We start from the raw sequence: 27838 nt of genomic DNA on the forward strand, positions 1-27838 counted from the left end.
TGCTTAGATTCCTCATGGACTAGAGCTGTGTGACATAGGTATGTTGACATTACTATTTCCTGGAAATGTTGTCAATGTAATTGCAAATACACTACTTCAAAATCACAGACAGACTCCAGTTCTTGGTGCTTTCGGTGTGTTTATTTAAATGCAAAATATTGGAGGGGGAAGTTAAATGGTGAGGGGTGATGGCGGAGGAGTGTCCATGGCAGAGTCCAGTCTATTTGTCTCATATGTGCATTGCCCATATGGGCATAGGAAGTGGAGCTGGGGCAGTTCCAATATGGACAGGGTGACAAAGTGGGACAGTGGGTTGACAATCAGGGTGGTCTCATTTCTTGGCAGGGGTCTTGGCATCGTGCTCTGTCTTGTTCCTGGATCTCAGGGACCGTTTGCGGGGTGGTTCTCCCTCTGCAGGGGGTGGGGTGCTGGTGTGGTGGTCCTGTGGCGGGGCGTCCTGTCCACTAGCGCCGGTGGAGGTGTTGGGCAGTTCATCATCCATGCTAGTGTCAGGGGCCCCTTGGAGTGCCACAGTGTCCAACCTGGTGTTTAGTATTTCCTTCAGCACCCCTACGATGGTTCCCAGGGCGGAGCTGATGGTTCTGAGTTCCTCCCTGAAGCCCATATACTGTTCCTCCTGCATGCACTGGGTCTCCTGAAACTTGGCCAGGACCGTTGCCATCATCTCCTGGGAGTGGAGTGGTAGGCTCCCATGATGGAGGAGAGGGCCTCGTGGAGAGTGGGTTCCCTTGGCCTGTCCGCCCCTTGTCGCACAGCAGCCCTCCCAGTTCCCCTTTGTTCCTGGGCCTCCGTCCCCTGGACCGTGTGCCCACAGCCACTGCCCCCAGGTCCCTGTTGTTGTTGGGGAGGTGGGTTATCCTGGGTTCCCTGTAGTGGTGGACACACAGCTGATTGACGTGTCCTGGGTACGGCGGTATGGGCTCGCTGGGTGGGTGCTGTGCTGATGTTACCAGAGGGTGGAAGGTCTGTGGTGGCCTGTGCCTGTGCGAGGGGAACCGACTGACCCGAGGCACACGATGGTCCGGGCTGGTCATCTGGATCCAGTTGGACAGAGCTGCTATCATCACTGTGGGCCTCTTCTGTTGGTGGGGTGGAGATGTCTGGACCCTCCTGTCTGGTGACGTTGGGTAGTGGTCCTGCAGGGGTTAAAAGCTTAATGATTGCATCTGTGTGTGTCATGGTGGGCAATGGGTGGATGACCGGTGTACCCCAGTGCTTGAATTCCTATGTGGGGACTTGTGTGATGATGGTTTAGGGGATTGTATGGGTATGTGCAGTGGGCACGCTTTAGTGATGGGTGTACATGCGTTGGGGTTGCATGCAGGGCTTGGTGTTGGGATGGGTGGTTTGTGATAGTGGGGTATATGTGAGTTGGTAGAGTGCTGAGGGTACGGGTAGGAGTTTGTGATGGCATGCAGGAAGGGTGGGGGATATATTAGTAAAGGTTTGTCTTACCAGAGTCCATTCCTCCACTGACTCCTGCGAGGCCCTCAGGATGCAGAATTGCCAAGACCTGTTCCTCCCATGTTGTTAGTTGTGGGGGAGGAGGTGGGGGTCCGCCGCCAGTCCGCTGAACCGCCAAGTGGTGTCTTGAGACCACGGAACGCACCTTCCCCGGTAGGTCGTTCCACCTCTTCCTGATGCCATCCCGATTTCTTGGGTGTTGTCCCACTGCATTGACCCTGTCGACTATTCTTCTCCATAGCTCCATCTTCCTTGCAATTGAGGTGTGCTGCACCTGTGCTCCAAATAGCTGTGGCTCTACCCAGACGATTTCCTCCACCATGACCCTGAGCTCCTCCTCCGAGAACCTGGGGTTTCTTTGCCGTGCCATGGGGTAGTGTAGGTGATGTGTGGGGTGCTGTGTATGGTGATAAGTGTGGTGATATGTAGTGGTGTGTGGTATTTTGTGCATGAAGTTGTGTGGGTGATGGTGTTAAGTGCCTGTGGATGCTAGTTTGTGGATGGTGTTGTCTCTCTCTGGCCTTCTCTCTGTAATAGTGGTCGTAGGGGTTTGTGGGTGATATGGGTGTGTGTTTTATATTGTAATGGGTGTTTGGGAGTGGTGTGTGTATGTGTCTCAGGTGTGTGTATTTCGAATTGTCCAATGTGGCGGTGTTTTGTATGTGTGTGTGTATTTTGAGCGCGGCGGGCGTACCGCCAATGGAATACCGCGGTTGGAAGACCGCCACGTGGATTTGTGTGTCGTGATAGTGTGGGCGTATTTCTGTTGTCGTGACGGTGGAGGTTTTGTTTTCACCAGTTTATCACTGACCTTTGGTGTGGCAGACTTGTGTGGGTGTCTGAATTTTGTCGGATTTCGAGATGTGGGTCATAATAGCTGTGGCGGAATTCCGCAGCCGCAGCGGTATGTTGGCGATCTTCTGCACGGCGGTAAGCGGCTTCTACCACCAATGTTGTAATGAGGGCCATAGTCATCGATTGTAAACAAGGCATTCACCCCTCACATTGGCTAAGCACTCTTCTTGTATGACCTGTATGTAGCTGCAGATATGTTTTATCATTGCAGGCAAATGTGCCTGTGCCACAACACCCACATATTTCTGATGGATACAACTACCTGTGCATTCCTCACCTAATGAATTCTCCCATGGCGCCAGCATTCGACGGAAATCTTCTTCCTAGCTTCTGCACGTCGACGAGGACGTCACACTAGCCCACGCGACGCCGTCTGACGTCATACAGGCAATAAGAGGTCCTCGCCGACGTGCCGACGTCAGTTCCCTTTTTTCTGTGCATTCGAAACGGTTATTTTCGAGGGAGCAACTGTTACAGTGTATTTTTTGCTGCGTATTCCTTCTCTGCAGTAATAATGTCGCAGAGAAAGTCGGGTTTCAAGCCTTGTCGAGAGTGTGGGGGCAAGATGTCAGTTACAGATCCTCACTCCGACTGCCTTTGGTGTTTGAGCTCCGACCACAACGTCTCGACTTGCGATTCATGTCAGCACATGAATCCGACGGCCCTCAAGGAACGTGAGGCTAAGTTGTTTATGGCGAAGTCGAAGAGAAAAGAAAAACATCACAAGAAGTCTTCTTCGCCAAGGTCTCATCGGCGTCATCGAGACTCCCGGCGCCGTAGAGATTCACGGCGCCATTCAAGCAAGGAGACTCGTTCGAGGTCGCCTTCAGATCGGCGCCGGAGGACTTGGGAGGTCAGTCCCACGGTCACGCCGCATCCATCGACGCCGTTGCCCTCTCCGGCGTCACTGACTTCACCTGGACAGGCGTCGGTGATTGAGGTGATGCAGCCTCTTGTGTTGTCTCCGGCGTCGCAGACGTCGAGGCCGGCGTCGGGGTCGCCTTCGATACAGGCACCCCAGTATCCGGCTTTTCCCACCCCTGGAGCCGATAGTACTGCATTCCTAAATGCGATGTATACCATCTTCCAACAGATGGCTCCAGGGGGTGCTCCGGCTGGTCCTTTGGCCTTTTCATTGGGTGATCCTGCGCCTCTACGGCCGGCACCCTTTATGCCCTTTCTCCCTTTTGGGAACATGGGCTCGGCGCCGGTGGCCGCTCCGGTGGCTTCAGAGGGATTGGCCTCGGAGATTTCCATCCCGTCGATGTCGGGATTTCGTCCTGTGACTCCGGTGGGTCCATCTGCTCCAAGTTCTCTTCGTCCTGCTCCTTCATCGGCGCCGAAGTTGCCTGTGGCGCCGGACGCGGCGTCAGTTGCTTCTGGGGATCGGCGCCGATCTTCGGCGGAGGCCATGTCGACTCCGCGTATCGAGCAGAGGCTACATTCGAGGAGGCGTGCTCTCCGTCTATTGGAAGAGCAGGAGTACCAACGAGTCCTGGAGGAAGGAGAACTTGAGGACTCTGGTGATGGACTGCATGGTCTGGATACAGCCAGTGGGCTGGATACTTCCCCTGAGTGGGATCTTTCGTCTCCAGGGGAATATACGGAGGAAGCTGCTTCCTTTCACGCTGTAGTACGGAAGGCAGCTAACTTTCTGGACCTGCCTTTGCCGGTGGCAGAGGCGAAGCAGAATCTTCTAACGGAGGTACTACATCCGGCCTCTGCTGCAGCGGAGCCTCTCTTGCCGTTTAATGAGGCTTTGCTTGATCCGGTGCTAGAGGTGTGGAAGAGGCCAGTATCTTCCTCAGCGGTTCATAGGGCTGTGGCCAGGAGATATCGAGCTGCACCATCTGACCCTGGCTTTCTTTCTAGACACCCTACACCGGAGAGCTTGGTGGTGCAAGCCTCCTGTTCATCAAAATCAGCGCCTGGATCTTTCCCGACAGTACCTGGAGACAGAGACTCGAAAAAGCTGGATGTGCAGTCCAATAATTTTTTTTCATCCTGCAGTCTGGCGTTGAAGGCCACCAACGCAACTTGCATTCTGGGGAGATACATCCATGCTCTTATGGATGACATTTCGTCATCATTTACGGAGCTTCCCCAGGGTCTTTTGGATATTGTTTCGGACGCCCAGGCTGCCGCGACCCAGATTATTCAGTCTGGGCTGGACACGACCGACTCGGTGGCTAGGGTGATGGGCACGGCTGTGGTGGCAAGGAGACAGGCCTGGCTCCGTAATTCGGGGTTTTCTGCGGAGTCAACCCTATTGGACCTCCCGTTTGATGGGGACAAACTGTTTGGGGCCAAGGCAGATTCGGCCTTGGAGCGATTTAAGGAGAGCAGGGCCACAGCCAAATCGTTAGGGCTCCAAGCTTCTTCTTCCTCTGCCTCTTCCAGATTTTTCAGGAGGTTTCGTGGATTAGGGCGTGGCTCTTCCTCCTCTTCCTTTCGGGGGAGATTCCAGCAACCTGCCTCTTCCCATCCCGATAGATCTTTTAGAGGGAGAGGTAGGGCCCGCACCAGAGGAGCCTCTCAGCAGCACTCTGCCTCTTCCTCATCCTCTGGAGGGGTGCAGCAGGGAAAGCAGCCTTAGGCTTTCACCATTTCCCACTCACTCCTCTCCTGTAGGGGGAAGATTACAGCATTTTCTCCGCAAGTGGAAGACTATTACAACGGACACTTGGGTTCTCAGTATTGTGGGAAAAGGCTACACCCTTCCCTTTCGGGAGTTCCCGCCCCCCATCCCGCCTCGCCCATCTTATTGTTCAGAAGAACACCTCCTGTTGCTAGAACAGGAGGTACAAGTCCTCCTTTCAAAGGGCGCAGTGGAATTGGTCCCAGAGCAGGAAAGGGGTCGAGGTTGTTACTCAAGGTATTTCCTGATTCCCAAGAAGGATGGTCGGTTGAGACCAATCCTGGACCTGAGGATCTTGAATTGGTTCCTCAAACAGGAAAAGTTCAAGATGCTGACCCTAGCTCAGGTGCTTTTGGCATTGAACAAGGAAGATTGGATGCTGTCTGTCGACTTGCAGGATGCTTACTTTCATATCCCGATACTCAAGTCACACAGGAAGTATCTCCGGTTTGTGGTAGGATCGCAGCACTATCAGTTTGCGGTCCTTCCGTTTGGTCTTACTTCAGCACCTCGAGTCTTCACGAAGGTGATGTCGGTGGTTGCGGCAGAGCTCAGAAGGAAGGGGATAGCAGTATTCCCTTACTTGGACGACTGGTTGATCAAAGCCAAGTCTCCGGAGCTTGTGTCGCATCATCTGCAGTCAACGACTCAGTTGTTGTTCGACCTGGGCTTTTCGGTGAACGAGCCCAAATCTCACCTGGAGCCCTCTCAGCACCTCCTGTTCATAGGGGCAGTACTGGATACAACATTGAGTCGAGCCTTTCCTCCGCCTCAGCGGATTCAAGATATTCAGGAATTGGTTCCAATGTTTCGAAATGGAGCGGTAGTTCCAGTCCTCAAGGTCCTTCGTCTGCTCGGTCTGTTTACCTCCTGCATTCTGTTGGTCACGCATGCTCGCTGGCACATGAGGGCTCTTCAGTGGTGCCTCCGAAGGCAGTGGTCTCAACACAAAGGAGATCTAGAAGGTGCTGTCAAGATCTCCAGAGATGCGGCTGTGGAATTGAGGTGGTGGATTGCGGGCAACAATCTTTCACAAGGAAAGCCGTTCGCGCAGTCGCCACCAGTGGCCACAGTCATAATGGATGCTTCCACTCTAGGGTGGGGAGCTCATCTGGGGGATTTGGAGATCAAAGGCCTTTGGTCTCCAGAGGAACAGATGTTTCATATCAATCTGTTAGAGTTACGGGCTGTACGTCTGGCTTTCAAGGCCTTCCTCCCTTCCCTTCGTGGTCAGTCGGTACAGGTCCTGACGGACAATACTACCACGATGTGGTACATAAACAAACAGGGAGGAGTAGGGTCATACCTTCTCTGCAGAGAAGCTCTTCGACTATGGTCCTGGGCAAAGGACCATCAGATTTGCTTGGTAGCAAATCATCTGGCCGGGGTCTTGAATGTACGTGCGGACAGTCTCAGTCGCCAATTCTCGGCAGACCACGAGTGGCGTCTCCATCCAGATCAAGTCCGTTTAATCTTCCAAAGGTGGGGGTTTCCTCGGGTAGATCTGTTTGCCAATCTGGAGAACGCGCATTGTCCGTTATTCTGCAGCCTCCAGTATCCGATGCAGGGAGCGTTGGGGGACGCGTTTCAAATAACCTGGTGCGGCCAGTTGCTTTACGCGTTTCCTCCCATACCCTTGATTCCTCGAGTATTGAGGAAGATTCGCCAAGACCGGGCTCTAGTCATCTTAATAGCTCCGGATTGGCCAAGGAGGGTGTGGTACTCCGACCTTCTCCAACTCTCAATGTGCCTTCCGCTCCGTCTCCCTATCAGGGCAGACCTCCTCTCGCAGTCGCAGGGGCAGGTTTTACACCCCAACCTCCAGAGTTTGCACCTACATGCCTGGAGATTGAACGGGGCAAACTGAGTTCCTTCTCTCTCCCGCCTGATGTAGTGGATGTTATATTAGCGGCCAGGCGACACTCCACTAAATCTATCTACGCTAATAGGTGGTCTAAATTTGTTACGTGGTGTGGAGAGAGGCAGATTGATCCCTTACATGCTCATCTGTCGGACGTTTTGTCTTTTGCTCTGTCTCTAGCGCAGAAAGGTTGTGCAGTGGCTACCATTAAGGGTTATTTGTCGGCCTTGTCAGCCTTCATTTGTCTTCCAGACCAACCATCGTTATTTAAATCCCCTATTGTTCTCAGATTCTTGAAAGGTCTTCTAAATAAATATCCTCCAAAACCATTCGTTATGCCGCAATGGGATTTGTCCTTGGTCCTGACTTTCCTTATGGTGTCCCCTTTTGAGCCTATGCATTCTTGCCCCTTAAGGTATTTGGTTATAAAAACAGTCTTCCTGGTAGCTATAACATCTGCAAGGAGAGTGAGTGAGTTGCAGGCCTTATCGGTAAAGCCCCTTATACAACTTTTTATGGGGATAAGGTGGTGTTGAGGACCAAGGCTGCTTTCCTCCCGAAGGTTGTTTCACCTTTCCATTTGGCTCAGACAATTACTTTGTCCACGTTCTATCCTCCGCCTCATCCTTCTAAAGAGGAAGAAAGACTACACTGTCTGGACCCAAAGAGGGCGTTAAGCTTCTTTATTGATAGAACAAAGGATTTCAGGCTGGAGGATCAGCTGTTCATCGGATACGTGGGCAAGAGGAGAGGAAAGGCAGTCCACAAGAGAACACTCTCCAGGTGGGTTGTTCTTTGCATTAAAATCTGTTACTCTTTGGCAAAGAAGGATCCTCCTGATGGCATTAGAGCTCATTCCACCAGAGCTAAGTCGGCCACTTCGGCCTTGGCCAGAGGTGTTCCTGTGGTCGACATCTGCAAGGCCGCAACTTGGTCGTCCCTTCACACTTTTGCGAAACATTACTGTTTGGACTCTGAGGTCAGAAGGGATGGCCATTTTGCACGGTCAGTGCTGCAGGATTTCTTGGTTTGACCATTTAGGCACCCGCCACCGGGCGTGGTACTGCTTTGGGACTCTATTCATTAGGTGAGGAATCCACAGGTAGTTGTATCCATCAGAAGAACGAGTTACTTACCTTCGGTAACAACTTTTCTGGTGGATACATTAGCTACCTGTGGATTCCTCACGGTCCTACCCGCCTCCCCGTTGCCTTTTTGGTCTTACCAAGCAATCCTTGAGTGTGCTCCTCTTGGTCTTCAAGGTTGCAATAGAGTTTGTAAATATGGACACTTGTATATATGTATATATATATTTATATATATCTTTGTGTATATACACGATTTGTATATATTGTTGTTTGATTTAAAAAAAAAAAAGGAGAGTTATATTAAATCTACAGCCATTTTATTGCAATGTAGTGTGATTTACAATGTTATGGGATGTTGTCCTGCTCTTTCATTGCATTGGGTTATTATTCTCATGCACGTAAAAAATGTTGGTACTGACGTCGGCACGTCGGCGAGGACCTCATATTGCCTGTATGACATCAGACGGCGTCACGTGGGCTAGTGTGACGTCCTCGTCGACGTGCAGAAGCTAGGAAGAAGATTTCCGTCGAATGCTGGCGCCATGGGAGAATTCATTAGGTGAGGAATCCACAGGTAGCTAATGTATCCACCAGAAAAGTCGTTACCGAAGGTAAGTAACTCGTTCGTTTGTGTCATAACACCAGATGCATGGTCATTGGATTCTGATGGGCCTGTGATCAGGGGCTGTTGTACTGCCATCTGTGTGATGTTGGATTACTTTGGTGTGGTACATAATAAGGCTGAAGCTGCTGACATCATCCACTTTAATATCTGCCTTTTCTACAGGGCAGTGTCTGACAAATCCCTCCCCTCTGTGGTCTGGTGGGCTGTACCCTGGAATATGTAACTTGACATAGTATGAGTCACTCATTCTTATGTCACAAAGGTCCAGACATATGCACAGCTAATGGTGTGTAGACTGTAATAAAATGTTTGTTGTGGCCAGACACTTGTACTTATGTGTTTTTGTGTAATGATTGTAATCCTGAGCAGGACACTGTGTACCTGTGACATATTCCTTCTTTCTCAAGTAAGTCATGTCTTTATCAAATGGTTCTCACGATCTTACATCTCTACATAGCAAAATGATGAAATTAACCAAGCAGGCAATGAGTTTGTGATGGCTGGATGTATTACAGGGCTGCTGAAATAAATACAATTTGGACAGAAAAGAAGAAAAATAATAAAGTGAAGGTGTCAGTCATGCTGAATGAAATCACTGGAGTAGATGCCACACCATTGGGAGTCCAATTGGAACTGGTGGGTAGTTCAGGATCCGTCAACAGAGTGAATGTGTGGCACACAAAGGAGCTCCTTTAGGAAGAGGTCACTTGCTGGCAGTGGTGGATGTCTTGCTATCTGCACCTCCTAGATTCTTCACCAGACACCCCTGTCTGCATGGTGGGGGGTGAGCTGCTGCTACAGAGGTGTCTGGGGCCTGTTTCTCTGGCAGGGCCTCCCTTCCAGTGGCTGGCACCGATGAAGAAGGGTCTGGTATTGATGTGCCAGAGGAAGGGGTAGAATGGTGTTGTAGAACCCTCCTCATGGTGGTGTTAATGTCCCTCATCACCCCAATTAGGGAGCCCATGTTGGTATTGTGAGCCTCCCACTGTTCATGCATCCTTTGAATGTCCCTCTGTAGCTGCTTGATCTCCTAGAGTTCGGGCAAGACCTGGCCCTTTACGCCTTGGGACTCCTGATAGACCCTCAAGACGTGGCTGATGGTGTCCTGACCAGGAGCAGCACCAGTAGCCCCACCCGGCTGGGCCACAGCATCCCTCCAATGCAGCCTACCCCCAGGGGCATGTGCCCCTGCTACAGTGTGCCATCTCCCACTTGGTCCTGGACCCTCATTGTTGGAAGTGTTGCCCTGCAACTCAGGATCCTGGACTGGAGGGCATGAGATTGTAGACAGTGTGTTCGGAACTCGGGTTGGGAGGTGACTCGCTGCCTGTAATGTAGAGGCAACCGGGCTGGGAAGTGTTGATGTGGCCACAGTGAGACTCACTGTTGTGTCTGACCAGGTTGCCCAGATGGGCCACAACCGTCTTCCATGTCCAGACTTCCAGGAGTGTCTTCTTCACTGAGGACTTCATCCAGGGGGGGTAGTGGCAGTCTCTCCTGTGTCAACTCTGTGCCCAGTTACACCTCCCAGGTGAGTACACTTCAATAGAGAATTAAGACACAGGGGTCCTTGGGGAAGAGAACACTAGGCTGGCGTTTGGAGTTAGAGAAACAGTGCCTCCTGGGAGTTGCAATCAGGTCACTCCCACTAGTCCCCAGTACTTGACAAATGGTATTCTCCCAGGTGAGTAAACTTCATTTGGGAGTGAGTTGCCAAACAGGGGTCTTTGGATAAGAGAATACTTTGCTTGTGTTTGGAGTTACAGGGCTAGTGCCTGCCGGGAGTTATGGTAATGTCAGTGCCTGAACTACACTTTTGTAGGTATTTCTGTCAAGCCCTCAGGATGCAGGATGGCCAAGACCTTATCCTACCAAGAAAAGAGATGTAATGGGACACTGGGGGGGACCTCTGCCAGTCTTCTGCTGGTGCCTGGAGACCAGAGAACCTTGCCTCTGAGGTCCTTCCACCTCTTCCTAATGTCCTCCTTCGTGCACAGGGTGGTGCCTACAGCATTGAATCTGTTGACGATCCTGTCTCACATTTGCATTTTCCTGCTGAGAGGAGTATGCTGTGCTTGTGCTCCAAACAATTGTGGCTCTAATCTTATGATTTCATCCACCATGACTCTTAACTCATCTTCTGAGAAACAGGGATTTTTTAAACGTGCCAAGCTGGAACACAAAGTGTGATAGTGACTTACTAAAGAGGAGAAGTGTAAAAATGTGTGACAGGACAAAAGTGTGTGCAGGGTGTTCGATGGGATGGTGAAAAAAGGGGGCCTAATCTATGCAGTGTTTTGGAAATAAGGTGCTCTGGCTTCAGTGTTTGGCGTTGATAATGCAAAGGATTGTGGTCTGTGAAGGGGTGTTGGTAGAAATGGGGTCTCTAGTTGGCAGAAATATACACCCTTGTCCAAATAGGGACCACAGTTCTACTCAGGGTAAATCACACACAATCCAAATTATCCTGTGCTCACCCTCTGGTAGCCTGGCAGTGAGCAGGCAATGTGTAAAGTATTTGTGCAATAAATCATACAGTAAGACAATGAAAACACCACAAAAATACATTCACAGATTTAGGAAAACCAATGATATTTATCTGGTTAAATTAAGGTCAAAATGATAAAGATTCAATAAGCACAAGTTGAGATATCACCTTTGCAAGGTTAAAAAGAGTCTTAAATCTTAAAAATCAACAGTTGTCTCTTGTTTGCGTCAAAATGACCATGCACGGGGACTGCAGAGGAGGGGATGTGTGGAAACATAAGGTGTGCATCAGATTTTCCGACTCAGCACAGACGATGCATCGTTTCTTTCCATTCTGCAAGAGTCTTTGCGTCGATTTCCGGTGCACAGTCTTAGTTCCTCACTGCAATGCGGGGATCTTTGGCGCCCAGGGATGATGCGGGGAAACCCTGGTCGTGTGGGAAGAAGTCACAGGTATTGCAACGATACAGTAGATGATGCGTCAAATTTTCTGTTGCACAGCAGGCGCTGTGTCGATTCCTCACTCAGAAAGTCGGGCTGTGTCATTCCAGCTTGGCTGTGCGTGGCCTAGTAGGGATGTGTACTGAATTTCCAGTTGCAATGCAGGCACTGTGTTGATCTTCGCTCAGGAAGTGGCCCGAGACTTCAGAAAACAGGAGGCTAGCTCAATCCAAGCCCTTGGAGAGCACTCCTCAGCAAAATCATAGGGAAGCAGGGCAGCAGTCCATTACAGCAAAGCAGTCCAGATGAGGCCTTTGGCAGCCAGACAGTTCCTTTTGACAGGTTGCAGGTTCAGGTCCAGAAGTGTCTAATTTGTTGGGGTCAGGGACCCAGATCATATACCCAAAAATGCTTTTGAAGTGGGGGTTACTTCAAAGAGTGGTTTTGAAGTGCACAAGGTCCCCTTTCAGTACAGGTCTGTCTGCCAGGGTCCCAGTAGGGGGTTTGGCAGTCCATTGTGTGAGGGCAAGCCACTAGCCTTTGAAATTTAAGTGTCAGGCCCTCCAACCTCCCAGCCCAGGAAGACCCATTCAGTATGCAGATGAGTGCAGCTGTGACTGAGTATCCTGTGTTTGAGGTTATCTGGGTGAAATACACAAGGGAGCTGTCAATCAGCCCATCCCATATGTGGACTGGAGACAGGCTGTAAGGCACAGATGGATTTTAAGTGCAGAGAAATGCTCATTTTCTAAAAGTGGCATTTCTAAAATAATAATATAAGATCCAACCTCATAAATAAGCAGCATTTTCTATTACCATTCCGGCTATACTAAATATTGCCTGGTTACCCTTTTCTGAACAGAATCTACCACTCAAACAGTATATGAGGGTAGCCCTAATGCTATCCCATGAAATGAGCAGGCCTCACAGCAGTGAAAAACAAATTTAGGAGTGTTCCACTACCAGGACAGATAAGACACACATGTATCTGTCCTCCCTTTTACCTACATAGCACCCTGCCCTATTGATTACTTAGGGACTACCTTGGTGTGACGTATGTAGAAAAAGGGGAGTTTAAGGCTTGACAAGTACTTTTGAATGCCAAGTCGAAGTAGCAGTGAAACTGCACACACAGGCCTTGCAATGGCAGGCCTGAGTCAAAGTTAATGGGCTACTTATATCAGTGGTACATCCAGTGCCGCAGGCCATCTAGTAGCATTCAATTTACAGGCCCTGGACACATGTAGTGTAGTGCACTTTACTAGGGACTTACAAGTAAATCAAATATGCCAAGTGGGAATGAGCCAATGTTACCATGTTTTTAGGGAGACAGCACATGCACTTTAGCATTGGTTAGCAGTGTCAAGAGTCCTAACACCTGGAGGGAGGCAAAAGGTTTGGGGGTGACCCTGCAGAAAGGCCATTTCCAACAGGTGTGTTTTATAGTGTCCTTTGCAGGTGTGTTCAGTGTGGCAATGTGTGACAGCTGTGTTGTTTTCAGATTCATCCAATGTACTGTTGTGTTTTACTTTTGTGACTGTGGACTGCCGTGATTCGAACCACCACTGGCTGACAACCATGGGGTAGTAATACGGTCAGTGGTTAGTCATGGTGCTGTTGGGGCTGGAGGTTGGATTGCCTTTTTCCAGACATCTGCACTGCTGCCGGTCTGCCTTTTTAGGTTGGTGGTCATCAGTCCTGCCTGTATTGCTTGTAATAAGATGGTCCGAAAGATCGCCAACATAGTGGTCTTTTCAGGACCACCAACATTGCAGTCTGTCAGTCTGACTGCCAAACTTGTAATGAGGCCCTTGGATCCTACCTTTTCAGGGAACTAACGTCCAATTTCCCTGCTACCTGCTATTGGTAAGATACTCTAAAAGCACTTTAATCAATCTCTTTTGAGTTTACTTGAAGATAATCAGTGTCTGCATGCTTCCCAAATGGGTTTTCGGGCCCAGCTTAGCACAGAAAGAGTCCGCCTAGCAGTTACAGAGGAATTAAAATCAGTGTTAGATCGGGGAGGTAATGCAACAAACCCCCTGTTGGATTTAAGCATAGTGTTTGATACAGTGGACAGTTCAATACTTATAGATAGACTCAGAGAAACAGGGGTTCAGGATAAGACACTCAAAAGGCTTACCTCCTTTCTGATTGACAGAACCTTTCAAATCTGTGAAAACCCATTTTCTCGGATTTTTTGCCAGTGAATTGGGGGGGTCTTACGGGGCTTGGCCCTCTGGCAGACATTGTACAGGAACATGGATTATCACTAATTTCATATGCAGATGATACACAACTGGTGGTACCCCTTGCTCAGGGCAAGAGGATGGAGCAAACTCAATTAGACCCCCATCTGGAAAGAGTGGCCAGTTGGATGGCGAATCATTTCCTAAAACTGAACAGGAAAAAAACGGAGCTAATGATTCTGGGGAACATCCACTGATCAGCCTGCCAAAGAATTTGGGAAACGTTCCTCTCCCTTCCTCCCCCATAAAAGCCTGGGAATGTGGCTGGATAAAGCTCAATTCATGGATGCACAGTCAAAAAAGCTTGCAGCTAATCATGAATAATTCCCCAGACCATTTGAAAACCTTATGACACGCCTTGGAACATGATCTTGGAACACTCGAGGACGAGGATTGGATGGAGGCGGTTCAGAGCCCAGACGAAAGCAGGCCCTAGAGCAGTAAGGGCCCGCTTTCGTCTTATACAGTTGAGGGCTCTACATAGGGCATACTACTCTAGATCGCTATTGCATAAAATGGGCTGTACTGAATCCGACCTGTGTACACGAGGTTGTGACGAGGTGGGACCTTATTTCATACCTTGTTGGAATGTCTGGTGATTCAGTAATATTGGAGAAAGGTGATACGAATCATGGGTAGAGTAACTGGGCTCCACCTATCACTTGAGGCTAAATGGTTGCTCCTGGGTATCACAGGAGACGAGGGGTGGCCTAGATATTTGAAGATTTAGGTACAATTAGCGGCTGGTGTGGCTAAACAAAATATTGCATGGAAATGGGGTGCTAGTGACCCTCTGAATTACAAACTGGGAGAGGGACCTGGGGTGGTGCCAAAGGGTAGAGCAGGTGATATATTAAAGCAGGAGATATATGAGGAACTATAAGAAAATATGGTCAAAATGGGTGACATACAGAGACACAATAGGATGGTTGGGGAGGAGCGACCCGTCCTCTTGGTCCCTCGGGGGGAAAGAGTTACAGGACTAGACACAGGAGGTGAGTTAGGCGCAGTGGTCGTGTAATGTTGGCTAGGTTCCAGATATTATTGTGTTCAATGTATGCGCAGTTACAATGTGAAACTGATATGTTTTCCAATTGTATGCTGAGACTTGTTTGTAATAAAAAAAAGCTACTTATTTCGGTGTTGTCAGGACAGTACGCAAAATCTTAGATATTATCCCGCAGGCTTCCAGGAGAAAAGTGGTCCATTCTTGATCTTGTCTTGGCTGGACTATGGCAATTCACTCTATCTAGGTTTCCCAAAATATGTTATCAAAACATTTCAGGTGGTTCAAAATGTGGCTGCCAGAACCCTTCTCAAGATACCTACGTCTGCCTCCATGAAAGAGGCCATGACTACACTTCACCAGCTTCCCATGGAATCAAGAATGACATTTAATCTTTATGCCTGGCACACAAACAATTAGTTTCTAAAGGCGGTGCCCCAAGTTTAGGGTGCTTCTTTCACCCTACTTACCATCCAGGTCCTTAAGGTCTGCCTCTGGCCACCTACTGAGGGTACCCAGAATTTACAGGTCCAGGTTGAGTGGAAGATCCTTTTCATATCTTTTCTTAAATTATAGAACGCGCTCCCTCTTGAATTGAGATGGCTTCCGTAAAATGGCTTCCATCCTGGCTCACCCGTTCTGGTTAAAACATTTGTATACATACTTTTTTCCACAGTTCCTGAATGCACTGTGCTCAAGGTTAGTTCCCATGCTTAGTATCCATAAAACAATAGAGCATAACCCAATTAGGTATTTTTCAAGGCTGCATCACTCTTCATTTGTGTTATTTCAGTCCACAAATTGACATTTTCTAGTTTGAAGACAGATATATGGCCTGATTTACATAGTGGTGGAAGGAATACTACTTCACAAATGTGACAGATATCCTGTCCAACGTATTACAATCCCATTACCCTGTGGGGATCGTAATACAGCAGACGGGGATATCCGTCACATTTATGGAGGTGTATTGCCTCTGCTGAGATCTAAATCAGGTCCATAAAGATGAAGAACTATCCCTACAGATGGCGTGAGGATTTGAGCTTGAAGCACACAACACAACCCAGCATGACAGCAAATGGAATGAACTGCTAACATCAACAAGTTCTAAGTTGTGTATACTCTGAATGGACTGCAAACTGCTACATGAATAGTGGCTTTAAGGAACATGCCAGAATCTGGTGAAAAATAGCCCCCTTATTTTCACCGACATGCGTATAACACCTCTATTCAGTGTATGCCAGATAGCTCTATTATTTGCTCTGCCATAATTTCAAGTTGGCAGACATACCACCCACTATAAGTTACCTGGTCTGCCAGTGGTCACTCCAAAACACTATGATGGAATTAGTGGGGAACCTTCCTTTAAATGGTGGATACGCCTCTTGAACCCTATATGTTACACAGACCAGATATGTTTTGCTGAAAATATATTTAGGATGTGCATTTCTGGATGCCTGATTTGATGGTGGACATAAGCGTAGGACAATAGAGCAGTTTTGTTGAGGAAACCTCAATTCTCTGCCCAAAGGTTATGATGTATTTCCCAGGCTCCTGTGGAGGGGTGATAATTCAATCACTCTGCTAGATGGAAAGCTTGTCATAAACATTGTCTCATGCCTAAAGTATTGGAATGTTCTGAAGGATTTGAAATGAGGATGTACAAATGTTCTTAGTGAGGAGTGTAGTCTCTGTTTACCTTAGAGGGGTCCCATAAAAAATAAGTTACTCTACATTACCCCATGATACTAACACAGGCACATTAGCCTCTGCACTTCATATGAGGCACCAACAGGGATAAAATGCAACACATTTAAGTACTATGCCCCAATTTACACTTTGTATATTTTATGCTGCATGTTTCTTCTCTTGTCATTCTATATGTTTACATATTTTCTCTTTATCTTTCTCAGTGAAATTTTCGGTCATTGGACCGGACCTGCCCCTGGTCATCCCTCCTGGAGAAGATGCTGTGTTATCATGTCACCTGTCACCTCAGATCAGTGCCGAGAATATGACTATAAGGTGGTTTAAAGGCAAATACTATAACCTTGTTCACTTGTATCAGAGAAGAGAGGACCAGTATCAAAATCAGATGGCAGAGTACAGAAGCAGAACACACCTTAATAAAGATGGCATCATTCTTGGCAGTGTGTCGTTGATAATAAACAATGTTCGACCTTCCGATAGCGGCCTGTACACATGTTTCTATGATACAGAATCCTTCTATGAAGAGGCAGTAGTGGAACTAAAGGTGGCAGGTCAGTCACATTTCATTTTGAAGCTATCTCAGAAACCTATCAGAGAGGTGTGCATCCAAGAAAGAGAAATTGCCCTTCTTAAAATATGCAGCAAAGTTCTTTTAACTTAGTCATAATGCAGCTTTTAAGACCAGGGCCCTGATTTAGACTTCAGAATATGATAATTACTCTGTCCCCCGAAGGAGTGATGTTGTGAGTTAGGAAATGAAAGAACAACACAACTCTGTTTTGTCAAATAATATGAGCATTTATGAATAACGACCGGGAGAGCAGCACAGCTCTGTGACCAATACCACACAAAACTCTGTCAGTACAAACCCCTCTTATACCATTTTGATGCCTTGAATGTGTCTTATCACTCGTCATGCATTTTGATTTAAGTGCTTGCTTGTACATTGTTATCTCTACTTACGTTAGCATAAAGCCACATTTCTCCTTGGTAAAGCATCTAATTACGCATTTACAGAAAGCGAAGTTTACACATCTGTCCTGAGCACATTTGTTAATAAACCGCAATGTCTTTTATCTCACGTTCTGAAGCCTATCAGTACTTGCTCCTTCAGCTAGTTCCACATTTGGAAACATTTCTGTCTTTCCTCCCTTGCACAGCTTCTGACCTTCAAGCATCAGAGCTTATCGGGTTCCATTTCCAAAACCACCATGGTGTATTCTTCCCTTGTGAACATGGACTGTATTGTGCGCCCTCCCTTTGTGTGTGTTACCAAGTTATGACTCAAGATTTCTATGGCTTTCTACTTCTAGCTGCATTATGAATAAATGTTTCTGCTTGTCCTTGTCCTTGCCTCCGTGCTTCCTGTCCTGGGCTCTCTATTTGGACGTCATGAACCTTCTGGGCCTATATTCTTTTCTGATCATGTACGATTCTGCACATTTTCCTCCTAATTCATACATTAGCAAAAGTGGGCCTTCTCCTTTTTCCATATTTTCAGTAACATTCCCCCCTTTAGCTGAGCTTTCAACTACTTCCTCACCTTCCCTGCTACATACATTCATTAGTGTGTATATGCTGTCCTCGTCCTTCTGCACTTTCCTGGCTACCTAATAGTGAACATCCTACCCAACTTCTGGCTAACTCTCTTGCAGAATCCTACCACTACATGGAAGATACAAAACATCAGCAGGATCACCACAAGTATTAGGAATAACCCCTTAAACAGTCCTGACAACCAGGATGGCATCCATACAAACCACCCTGAAAACCATTAGTTGGGGGCACCCCCCTTGTCTGCCATCTTCTTCCGTAGGTTATGTAAAGTTTGTATGGCCTCCATTATTGTTCAGTTGTCTGCATTGTTAGCTTGCACGTATGTACAGCAGGCAGTTCCGATTTTGGCACAAACCCCACTCTCCATGGCCGTCATCAAGTCTAGCACATACCTATGCTGAATAAGCATCACCCTCACAGCCCGCATTTCTTCCTTGACTGCATTGAAACCATCTTCAGTCATGTTAATGGTCTTCAGCAGTTCTCATCGGTTTATTTGCAGCCAGCGGGCAGTTGCCTTTGCTTGAACAAATGGGAAGATACTTCTGAAGAACAATTGGGCATCATTGAACAACCTATGCTCTTGTGGAACGTCTTTCCAGGTTGTAGTGCCTATATAATCTTCAGATCTCTTCTTCTGATGGTGTAGCAAGGTGGTTGGGCGGCTCATGCGGTGGTCATGTAACTTTGAGATGTCCACCCCTGGAATCGCCAAGGAGAGGGTGTCCACAATAACTAAAGAACAAAGACCTCTCAATCCGGAAGGAAGTCGTGTGTACAGCTATTCTCCACATTGCCAATAGTAGTCCATCAGACTGGAGGTGCCCCACTGCATGTCAGCATTGTACCTTGTGGTGATGCAATTGATGTTCCTCCCTACCGGGACCATTCCATTCCACCTGAAACATAAAAAGAAAACCTGCTCGAAGAGTGGATGGCGTTTCTACCCATGTTAATCTAGATATATTTTCGTCCCATATAGCCTGACATTTTTGTTGCATGCTATTGTCACTCTGATTTCCCATCCATAATGAGAGGACTCTACATCCAAATGTTGCGACATGGTAGTATTGACCATGGACGTATACTGATTGATTTACTCGAAAATATGGGCTCTCCTGACAATCATGGGGCATAGGTGTGGCTGAATATTTTTTACAGAAACGTGTAGGTTGTGATATACCCAGGAATCCCTGCTTTAATATTCTAGGTTTCCAATTTTTACTCTTGTACCTCATGACCCCTGTCTCAGCCATTGTTTCTAACTTCACTATTAACTCCTTGCGGTCTGTCAGGACATTTGTTATATTGGCTAACTCCTCCTAAAATTGTATGGTGTTTACTAGGAACACTCTCTGTCTTATCTGTAAGGGCTGCATCCTTGCTCATATTCTGCAAAGATACAAATGCAATAAACATTGAGTAACATTCGGGGTACTTGTTTTGATGAGTGCAGCCTGTCTGTGTCATTAGCATGTGGAATCAGAGAACAAACAAAACATGAGTCATTAGTAGTCTGCAAGCCTATCTCTGTCATATGCTGATACCATATGTTGCTTAGCAAACTAACATGAATGTAATGGAATACATTTGCATACTTATATACTTCTCTCTGCAAGCGCTTAGTATACTGACATATTGCCATGCATGGGTTAAAATACCACTGAGTTGTAATTGCTAGCATAACAAGACATGAACAGAAAAACTAAATTGAAATACATAACTGTCCATTAGCATATCGAATAGGAGCTCCGCTGGCCTCTTTAGAAAGGACGTTGTCCTTCGCCTTTTTCTTTGCCCTCCGCTAAACGTTCCTGTGAAGATGGTGATGCATGACATGAAGCAGGGGCCAATCAAACGTCTGGCAGATGAATCCATGGCTTCCTGCCTTCCACCTTCACTGCTGTGGGGGTGCTCTGGGTAACCAAGTAGGGGCCCTCGAACTTGCTGTCTCTCGATCGTCGTACAAAATTGCAGATGTACACTTGCTGGCCGACAGAAATTGTACTGGTCTGCTGGGCTGCAGTGGTGCACTTCTCCTGTCGCAACACTTGTTTAGAGAAGAACTTGACAGACTTCAATAACAAGATACATAATTACTCATCTCCTGTCCTAAAACCTCAGCTGTCTTTTGAGCATCTGTCTTCTGTCGAGCTATTGTTAAAGGAGTTAGCATAGGAAGTCCTTTCACTATCTTGTGAGGGGTCAAGTGATGATCACTTCCTGGTTGGTTCCTGAAGGCATATAAAGCTAGTGGAAGGCAATATAGCCAGTTTTTCTGCAGTGTGGCACATAATTTACTAATTTTGTTTTTTAACAGGCCATTAAGGCGTTCCACTATACCATTACTTTGGTGACGATAAACAGATGATAATTTATGTTTTATTCCTAGAGTGGTGCACAGGTGCTGAAACATTGCATTAACAAAGTGTGTGCCGTTATCTGAGCGGATCGCTTCTGCGATTCCCCACCTAGGTATCACCTCTCTTATCAGAAAATTGGCTGTTGCTTTAGCATGATTATGTACACATGGTCCTGCCTCAATCCACCTTGAAAAGGGGCAGACCACCACAATAAGGTATTTGTAATTGTTACATCTCTCAATCATGTAAACAAAGTCTAAATGTAAATTTTTAAATGGACCTGTCGGACGTGGTATTGTTGAGGTAATTACTTTTAGTGTGGGTCTAGGTCTGGATTTTTGACATACTGCACATTCTGCAATGTACATAGTAATCATTTCAGATAATTGTGGAATGAACCAATCTGTCTGCAGCGTAGCAAGAAGATATTCCTTGGCAGTTTGTGAAGGGAGGTGTAGTTGCTCTAGGACTGTATACAACAGGGCTTGTGGTATTACTGGTTTACCTGTGCGTTCTTGCCTACAGATAAAATCTGTTGGTGACTGTATACACCCTCACTGCTCCCACAGCTCCCTTTCAGGAGGTAGTGCTTGTTCTTACAATTCGCATAAATATATCGGTGCTGTTCCTGTAAATGGGGGTGGTAATTCAGTAGCATTCTGTTGTCTGCTTGTCATCATCCCTAATGTCTGTTCATCTTGTTTACTATAATTTGGAGATGTTTTAGCTGCTTCTTTTGCTGCCCAGTCTACCAAGGTATTTCCCCTGGAGACAAGGTCTTGCTGATTGGTGTGTGCTTCACATTTTATTACTGCTACCTTGGATGGTAGAGTTAAAGCCTTTATCAATTGTGCTAAAAAATCTTTATGCATTACAGGGGATCCATCAGATTTAGGAAATCCCCTCCTTTCCCACCAGTGAATGCTAGAATGCACGGTGGTGGTGACATATGCTGAATCAGAATAAATGGTAACCTCTAGTCCTTCGGCCTGTTGCAGCACTTCCATAATGGCCACTCATTATGCAGCTTGTGCTGAGAAATGGGATGGAAGTTGTATTTGACTCATTATCTGTAAGGTGGCTGAGGGTCCCTGCTGTTCGGCTTTTACAACGGCTGCTCCTGAGTGTCTAATCCCAGTCTCCTGCTCTATGAAAGAGGACCCATTGACAAAGAGCAACGTGCTCCCAGGAATGGGGTCTTCTCCTACCTTGCAAGGATGGTATTGAAAGTATTACTTCATATCCAGATACCCTTTGATTTGTAAGGGTGCTATTGCGCTTTTGCGAGATAGCGAATACCGCATGCTCTACATACAGTGTTAAAGGTGATCCCATCAATATGGTGGTGCTCTTTTGAACGGCAAAAGCTGCTGTAGCCAGAGCTTGCTCACATGGATAATGCCCTTTCATGGCGGGATCTAACTCCCAATGTAGTAGGCAATTGGTTTGTGTCCCATAGATGTCTTTTGAGTTAGTACTGCTGTCATCGTCGTTCCATTACAGTGACAGAAGAGGTAGAATGTTTTATTATAATCAGGTGTACCTAACACTGGAGCATTTGTGATTGCTCTCTTTAGCTCCAGGAAGGCTGTCTCCCTTTCGTCAGTCCAGTTGATTTAGTTTGCATTTGTGTGGGACTCCTTTAAAGCAGTTAGAAGTGGTGCAGTCAGGGGGTTGTAATCGAATACCCACTGCCTAATATAATTGCAGAGTCCTAAAAACTTCTGCATGTGTTTTGTGGTTGGGGGCTTAGACATGATCCTGATGCAATCTATTCTGTCCGGTATCACCCTCCTCCCATCTTTAGATATTATCTGTCCCAAATAGTGGACCTCTGTCTGCACTTATTGTAATTTATTTTTGTCCATTTTGTAACCTTTTTCTGCTAGCATTCAGAGGTGACCGATGGTGTCATCTCTACATATGTCTTCAGTAGCACTACAAACCATGATATCATCCACGTATTGTAACAGAGTACTCCTGCATTTTAGTTTTGCTAAATCCTTTTTCACTATTCTGTTGAAAATGCTCTGGGACTCCCAGAAGCCTTGTGGAAGACGCCAATAGCAATATTGAGTCGGTCTAAATGTGAATCCAGTCAAATATTGGCTGTCAGCATGCAGTGGAATGCTGAAAAACGCATTCTTCAAATCGACCACTGAGAAATAAGTGGCTTCTTTAGGAATATTTGTTAGTATGACTGATGGATCGGGTACCACTGAAAATGCTGGCATCACTACATCATTTAGGGAGCGTAAATCCTGAATCATTCTCCAAGTAAACCCCTTTGCTTTGAGTATCGGAAAACTCGGGGTATTGCACGGTGTCGACTTCTCATATATTACTCCCTGCTCAAGTAACGCTTGTATTGTAGGGAGGATGCCCTCTTCTGCCCCCTTGGACAAGGGGTACTGGCGTTTCCTGGGCAGAATCACTGCAGGTTTCAATGAAATTTTCACCGGCTCAGCCCCTTTGATCAGTCCCACATCGTATGGACCTTTTGTCCACAACACCTCTGGGACTTTTGCCAAATCTCTCTCTATTATTGTTCTGTCTTGTGCATGTCTGGACACTGTTCTGTATTGTAACTGTACTCTAATGGCAATGTCCATCTCAAACATGACTGTCTCAATTAGTGGGCAATCATCAAATATTTCTCACGGCATATGTTGATCTTATTTTAAGGGCAGATATTTCTAATATCGTTTCAGGTTATTTTACGGGATCCACAGGCTTGTAAGGTCTAAACAGCAGTTCCTTTGGTAATTGCACAGTTTTCCCTCAAAGCACTGTTGTGTGCGCTATCAGGGCATATATACCGTGCAAAAAAGCCTCTGTATCGACAGGAACCACTCTGACCTGTTGTCTTAGCTCCTCATGAGCTATGAGGGACAATATCCTGCTTGGTGTGACACCTGGTGTGTAGCATACCATTGACCCACCTTCCAGGAAGGAGATGGTCATGTTCAATTTGCTCATTAGGTCTCTCCCAAGAAGATTGACTGGTGACTCTGGGGAGTACAGTAGTGGTCCTTTTGTGTATCTCCCACAATCATGCTTACTGATTTGGTGAATGGAACCCTCCTCACAGCCCCAGAAAACCCTTGTGCGTCCATTGAGTTGCAAGAAAGTGGTAGTGTTCCTTCCTTTATACACAATTTGGTGGCCCCAGTGTTGAATAAAAACCTGTAGGGGCGACCTTCTATGGCTACCATCACAGTGAGTTCCTAATCTGACCTGCGGGTTACCAATAGTATTGGACACACACTGGACATCTGCGGGCTCTGTCATTGGGTTTAATTTTGAGCTGGTGTTCCCCCGAATATTTGGGGTGATCGCATAGAAGGGGTTGCCTCCTTGCACTGTTACTCCTCCCACCTGAACCTGTGCTTGCCCTCCCATAGTGTTGCTGACACCTTGGGGCCCTCCCTGTGACATTGGCCCTTGGGGTGCAACCCACTGGGCTTGGGGGCCCTGCGGGGTCCCTGCATTACTTGTTGCTGGAGCGCCCATTGCATCTGTTGAGGTCTCACCTGCCCTTGCGGGGTATTCCAACCTTGTACTCTCTCATTGTTTTTCCTGGCTCTGCATTCTCTTACAAAATGGTTCATCTTACCACAATAATATTATTGTTGTCCTGACATACATCTTACTTGTCTTTTCCCTTGTGTTGACCCTTGCTCTCCTGTAAAATTCCCCTGTCCCTTCCTCGTATCACTTACTGGTTGTCCTCCTGGTGCCTGTACCTGTACTGGCGTTTTGACAGTCATTGGTGGTGCAGTCACAAGTGCCCATTCTGTATTCAGCTTCTTAAGTTTTTGTTACACCAACTTTGCTGCGGCCCTTTCTGCCTGTTCTGTCCTTTCCTTGTCTTTTTTTTGTTTTCGCTTAAAGTAATGTATTATGTGGGCCTGTATTTCGGGCCATGGTTTAGCCTCTGTTCCCACCACTCTATCTAAGATTGCTTGTATATCAGAGGGAAGGCCTCGCTTTAATAAATAATTAAACAAAATTGCATTTCCTCCAGTGTTCTCCCAGTTACATCCTACCTCCTGCACCCAACGTTCTTTCATTCTAGTAATGAATTCTGCAATATCCTCAGTTGGTTTAATACTTTCTGCCATAAGGGCTCCAATGTCGGGTCTATATGGATACTTCCATCGAAGTGCATCCCAACCATGTTGGCGGACATTGTTAAAAGATGACCCGTCAAACTGTGAATTTATCAATGTCACTTGAGGGAACCCTGCCCTAACAAAAAATTGTGTTTACTTCGTCTCCCACTAATGAGCGGAGCAGGCTTTTAACATCATCTAAGGCAAGGTTGACCATGGCCGTGTGTTTTTCAAAGCATCCTATCCATTTTCCTGCACCTTCAGACAACTAGGTAGTGCTCTTTTTAAATTCTCTTTGTCCATTTGAGGCCATGGCACGTACATTGGCACTTGCCCTCCCTTAAAAATAAGGGGCAACTGAGTTATTGGTTGAGGGCTTCTCGACCTGAGACTTAACCTTGGATCTGGTCTAGTACTGCATGTCACTTTAGTTGGTTTGTCTATGGCATACTCCTCCCAAACTGCAAGGCATTCTTGCATGCAGGGGTAGTTCTAATCTTGGTCACCCCTTCCTTAACGTATGCAGTTTTCTGCAGTCGCTAAATCAAAGGGTTGAAAAGACTCTTGTCGGGCCATGACTTCCTTCCTTCTTTTAGTCCACCTCGCCAATTCATCTGGGAAAGGGTGACAATAATAGCTACCCTCCTCTTGCTCTATTATCTCTATACGTGTCAATTCTGACCTTGTTTTTAGGATTGACCGTCTTTTTGTATCTGTGGCACCTCTTGCTGTCATTACTAATTCTCGTGCAGGGCGCAAGCGAAAATTGTATAACCTTCTGTTAACCCCTTGTTCATGCGCACTCCTATTAAATCCATAGTCCCAATCCTCATCATCTTGTGCCCCTGTTACGACCTGTGAGCCATCCGGGGGCTCCTCATATTGTGGCGTCTCTACATCTCCCTCCCATTCTTCTTCCTCTTCTATCCATTCCTCTGGTGCCTCTCTCAGTGTGTCTGCATATGAATGGCATGCCGTGTAGTCCATTGTCCCCGGAGCGGGGCAAGGCCTCTAGATCACTCTGCCCGTCTCACTGTGTGTTGTAACTCGCTTATCAGCCTGTCTCTCCCACTCTGTTCAGGGTCGGCTCGAGGAGCTGATGGGACGGGAGCAAGGGTTGCCTCAGCTCCCTGCGCCTCTAACCTCTCCTCCTTAGGCTCAACCTGAACTGGACCTGGTACCCTGCAGCTGGCAGGACAGGGTAAATATCATAAGGTGGGGGCTCCCCTCGAGACTCTCCTGGGGATTCTGTTTGCATTTGTGCCACTACCTGTTCAGATGCAGTTGACTTTACCTTTTGTTTTTTCATGACAGAATACCCACCATAGTGACAAAATAGCTTCCCTCTTCTGTCTTTTCTTTTTCTTATACATTGAGCGAATGCAAGTCAATGTGTGTTCAGCTATGTCCTCATTTAATATCCCCTCCTTTGGCCATGATTGAGTGTGATCCTCAGTGCCTTTGTGCCACTGCTTACAATATTTTAGTATTTTTTTCTTATCTGAAGGGAGCATTTTTATCATATTGTCCAGAAGGGTATCCATGGTCCCCACAGGACAGGTGTTTCCTATGTGTACTTCTTGCAGTCTGACCACTGCACTGTGTACCTCTTTTCAGCTTTTGTCTTTCTTTTTAATGTGTATTTACCTTTACCACTGTTACTGACCTATAGCAGTGATGTGTAGGGATAGTCCTACTCAGTATTACCTGAATTTACATATATTGTTGTGAGACCGAATTGGTGAATGCCAGCCATACTTATCGCCAGTCTGTGTAACACCTGTTCTATGGTGATGTCTGGGGCGGGTGAATTTATGGGGGCTCTGAGTGTATTGGTACCTGATGCAATGCGTGTTTTAACGTTGTCATGTATGTAGATATCTACTTGTGGTGCTCGGGTGTGTTGAGCCATTCATTGTTTAAGGTTGTGAAATTACCAATATCTGTGAGAAATGCATCAAGAAGAGCCTCTAATACAAGGAGTGATTCTGTTATTATTTCAAATCGCAGGGTGTTGCATGGGCATGGGGGTTGCCCGTGACCTCATTTTAGTACTAATTTGAACTCAATGGTATCTGTTTCCAGCCACAGAGAATCATCAACCTCACTCATAGGGATTTGTTATCAACCTTAACTTACTTTGGGATTGTTGGGATTATCTACACTATCTACATTAATTATTCCCCACTTACGGGACACATGAAGGGTGTCTATTGGGATGTAAAAAACATGGCAGAGATCTCGCACCCTCTCCTTCTCACTTATATCTTACTGCTTGACAACTGGTGGGGACACCTGCCATTTCTCTATAACCTGATCCTTATGATTGTAAAATACTGTACTATTTTTGTCCTCTTTCTTACTCATTACTCATAAAATACATCCACTTGTTACTGTTGCGCTTTTTAGGTTTGCAACCCAGGGTCTGACTGTGCTCAGGGCAAAGTCAACTGACCCAACCATCAGGTTGTCCCTTTACCAAAACGTCAGACTCCCTACTGATATCTCAGCCTTGGTTGCTCTCCCTCAAAGACGCCTTCCAGATGCTGTTAAATCTGGAAATTTGGTGAACCGGGCGTCTGACTCATTCAGAGCAAGGTCTGCTGGTGCCGGTAAAGTGACTGTCTCTTACCATGTCAGACTTCACACTTGTTACTCGGTCTACCTCACTATTTCTACTCTGACCCTCTGGATCTAAACGGGATACCTGGTAGGCATCCCCAAATGAAAACATTGCACTTAACCCCCCTAGCTAGTATTCCGGTCTGACCGGGAAATCACAGTTCATCTTTAGCATAACAACATAACATTGCATTGAAAACCAACATAAATCATGTATGCATTTTCTCATATTATAGTTGCCAAAAAGAATCATGCAAATAGAAAATAATAAGGTACGAAGCCCAACCTTTCTCCATCCTTCATCCAGCAACACATGGAATTCCTGACTGCCTGTTTGAATAGGCTGGTGTAACTCACCTGTTTTTGTTGCGCGCAGTGTTCTATTAAAGCAGTGCAGGCGGTGCCTCCTTCAGCTGCAGTCCGGGAAAGAGAAGATAGGTCCTGGCTGGTTACGCCAGATGTTGTGAGTTAGGAAATGAAAGAACGACATAACTCTGTTTGGCAAATAATATGAGCATTTATGAATAACGGCCGAGAGGGCAGCACAGCTCTGTGACTGATATCGCTCTCAACTCTATCAGTACAAACACCTCCTTTTATACCCTTTTGATGCCTTGAATGTATCTTATCACTCGTCATGCATTTTGATTTACGCGCTTGCTTGGTAAATTGTTATCTCTACTTACGTTAGCAGAAAGCCACATTTCTCCTTGGGAAAGCATCTAATTACACATTT

General features: G+C 46.7%; 1 protein-coding gene across 5 annotated transcripts in view; it reads left to right on the plus strand.

Annotated features, from left to right (window-relative positions):
* Positions 1–27838, plus strand: part of LOC138299206 (butyrophilin subfamily 1 member A1-like) — a 944067-nt gene that overhangs the window by 224402 nt on the left and 691827 nt on the right. For all 5 annotated transcript variants that reach the window (XM_069237321.1, XM_069237322.1, XM_069237323.1 and 2 more), the window contains one exon: positions 16649–16996. In XM_069237321.1, the coding sequence (XP_069093422.1) occupies positions 16649–16996 (348 nt within the window). The remainder of the gene's footprint in view (positions 1–16648; positions 16997–27838) is intronic.

The sequence above is a fragment of the Pleurodeles waltl genome, chromosome 6 (assembly GCF_031143425.1).
Source record: "Pleurodeles waltl isolate 20211129_DDA chromosome 6, aPleWal1.hap1.20221129, whole genome shotgun sequence".
Classification (NCBI taxonomy): Eukaryota; Metazoa; Chordata; class Amphibia; order Caudata; family Salamandridae; genus Pleurodeles; species Pleurodeles waltl.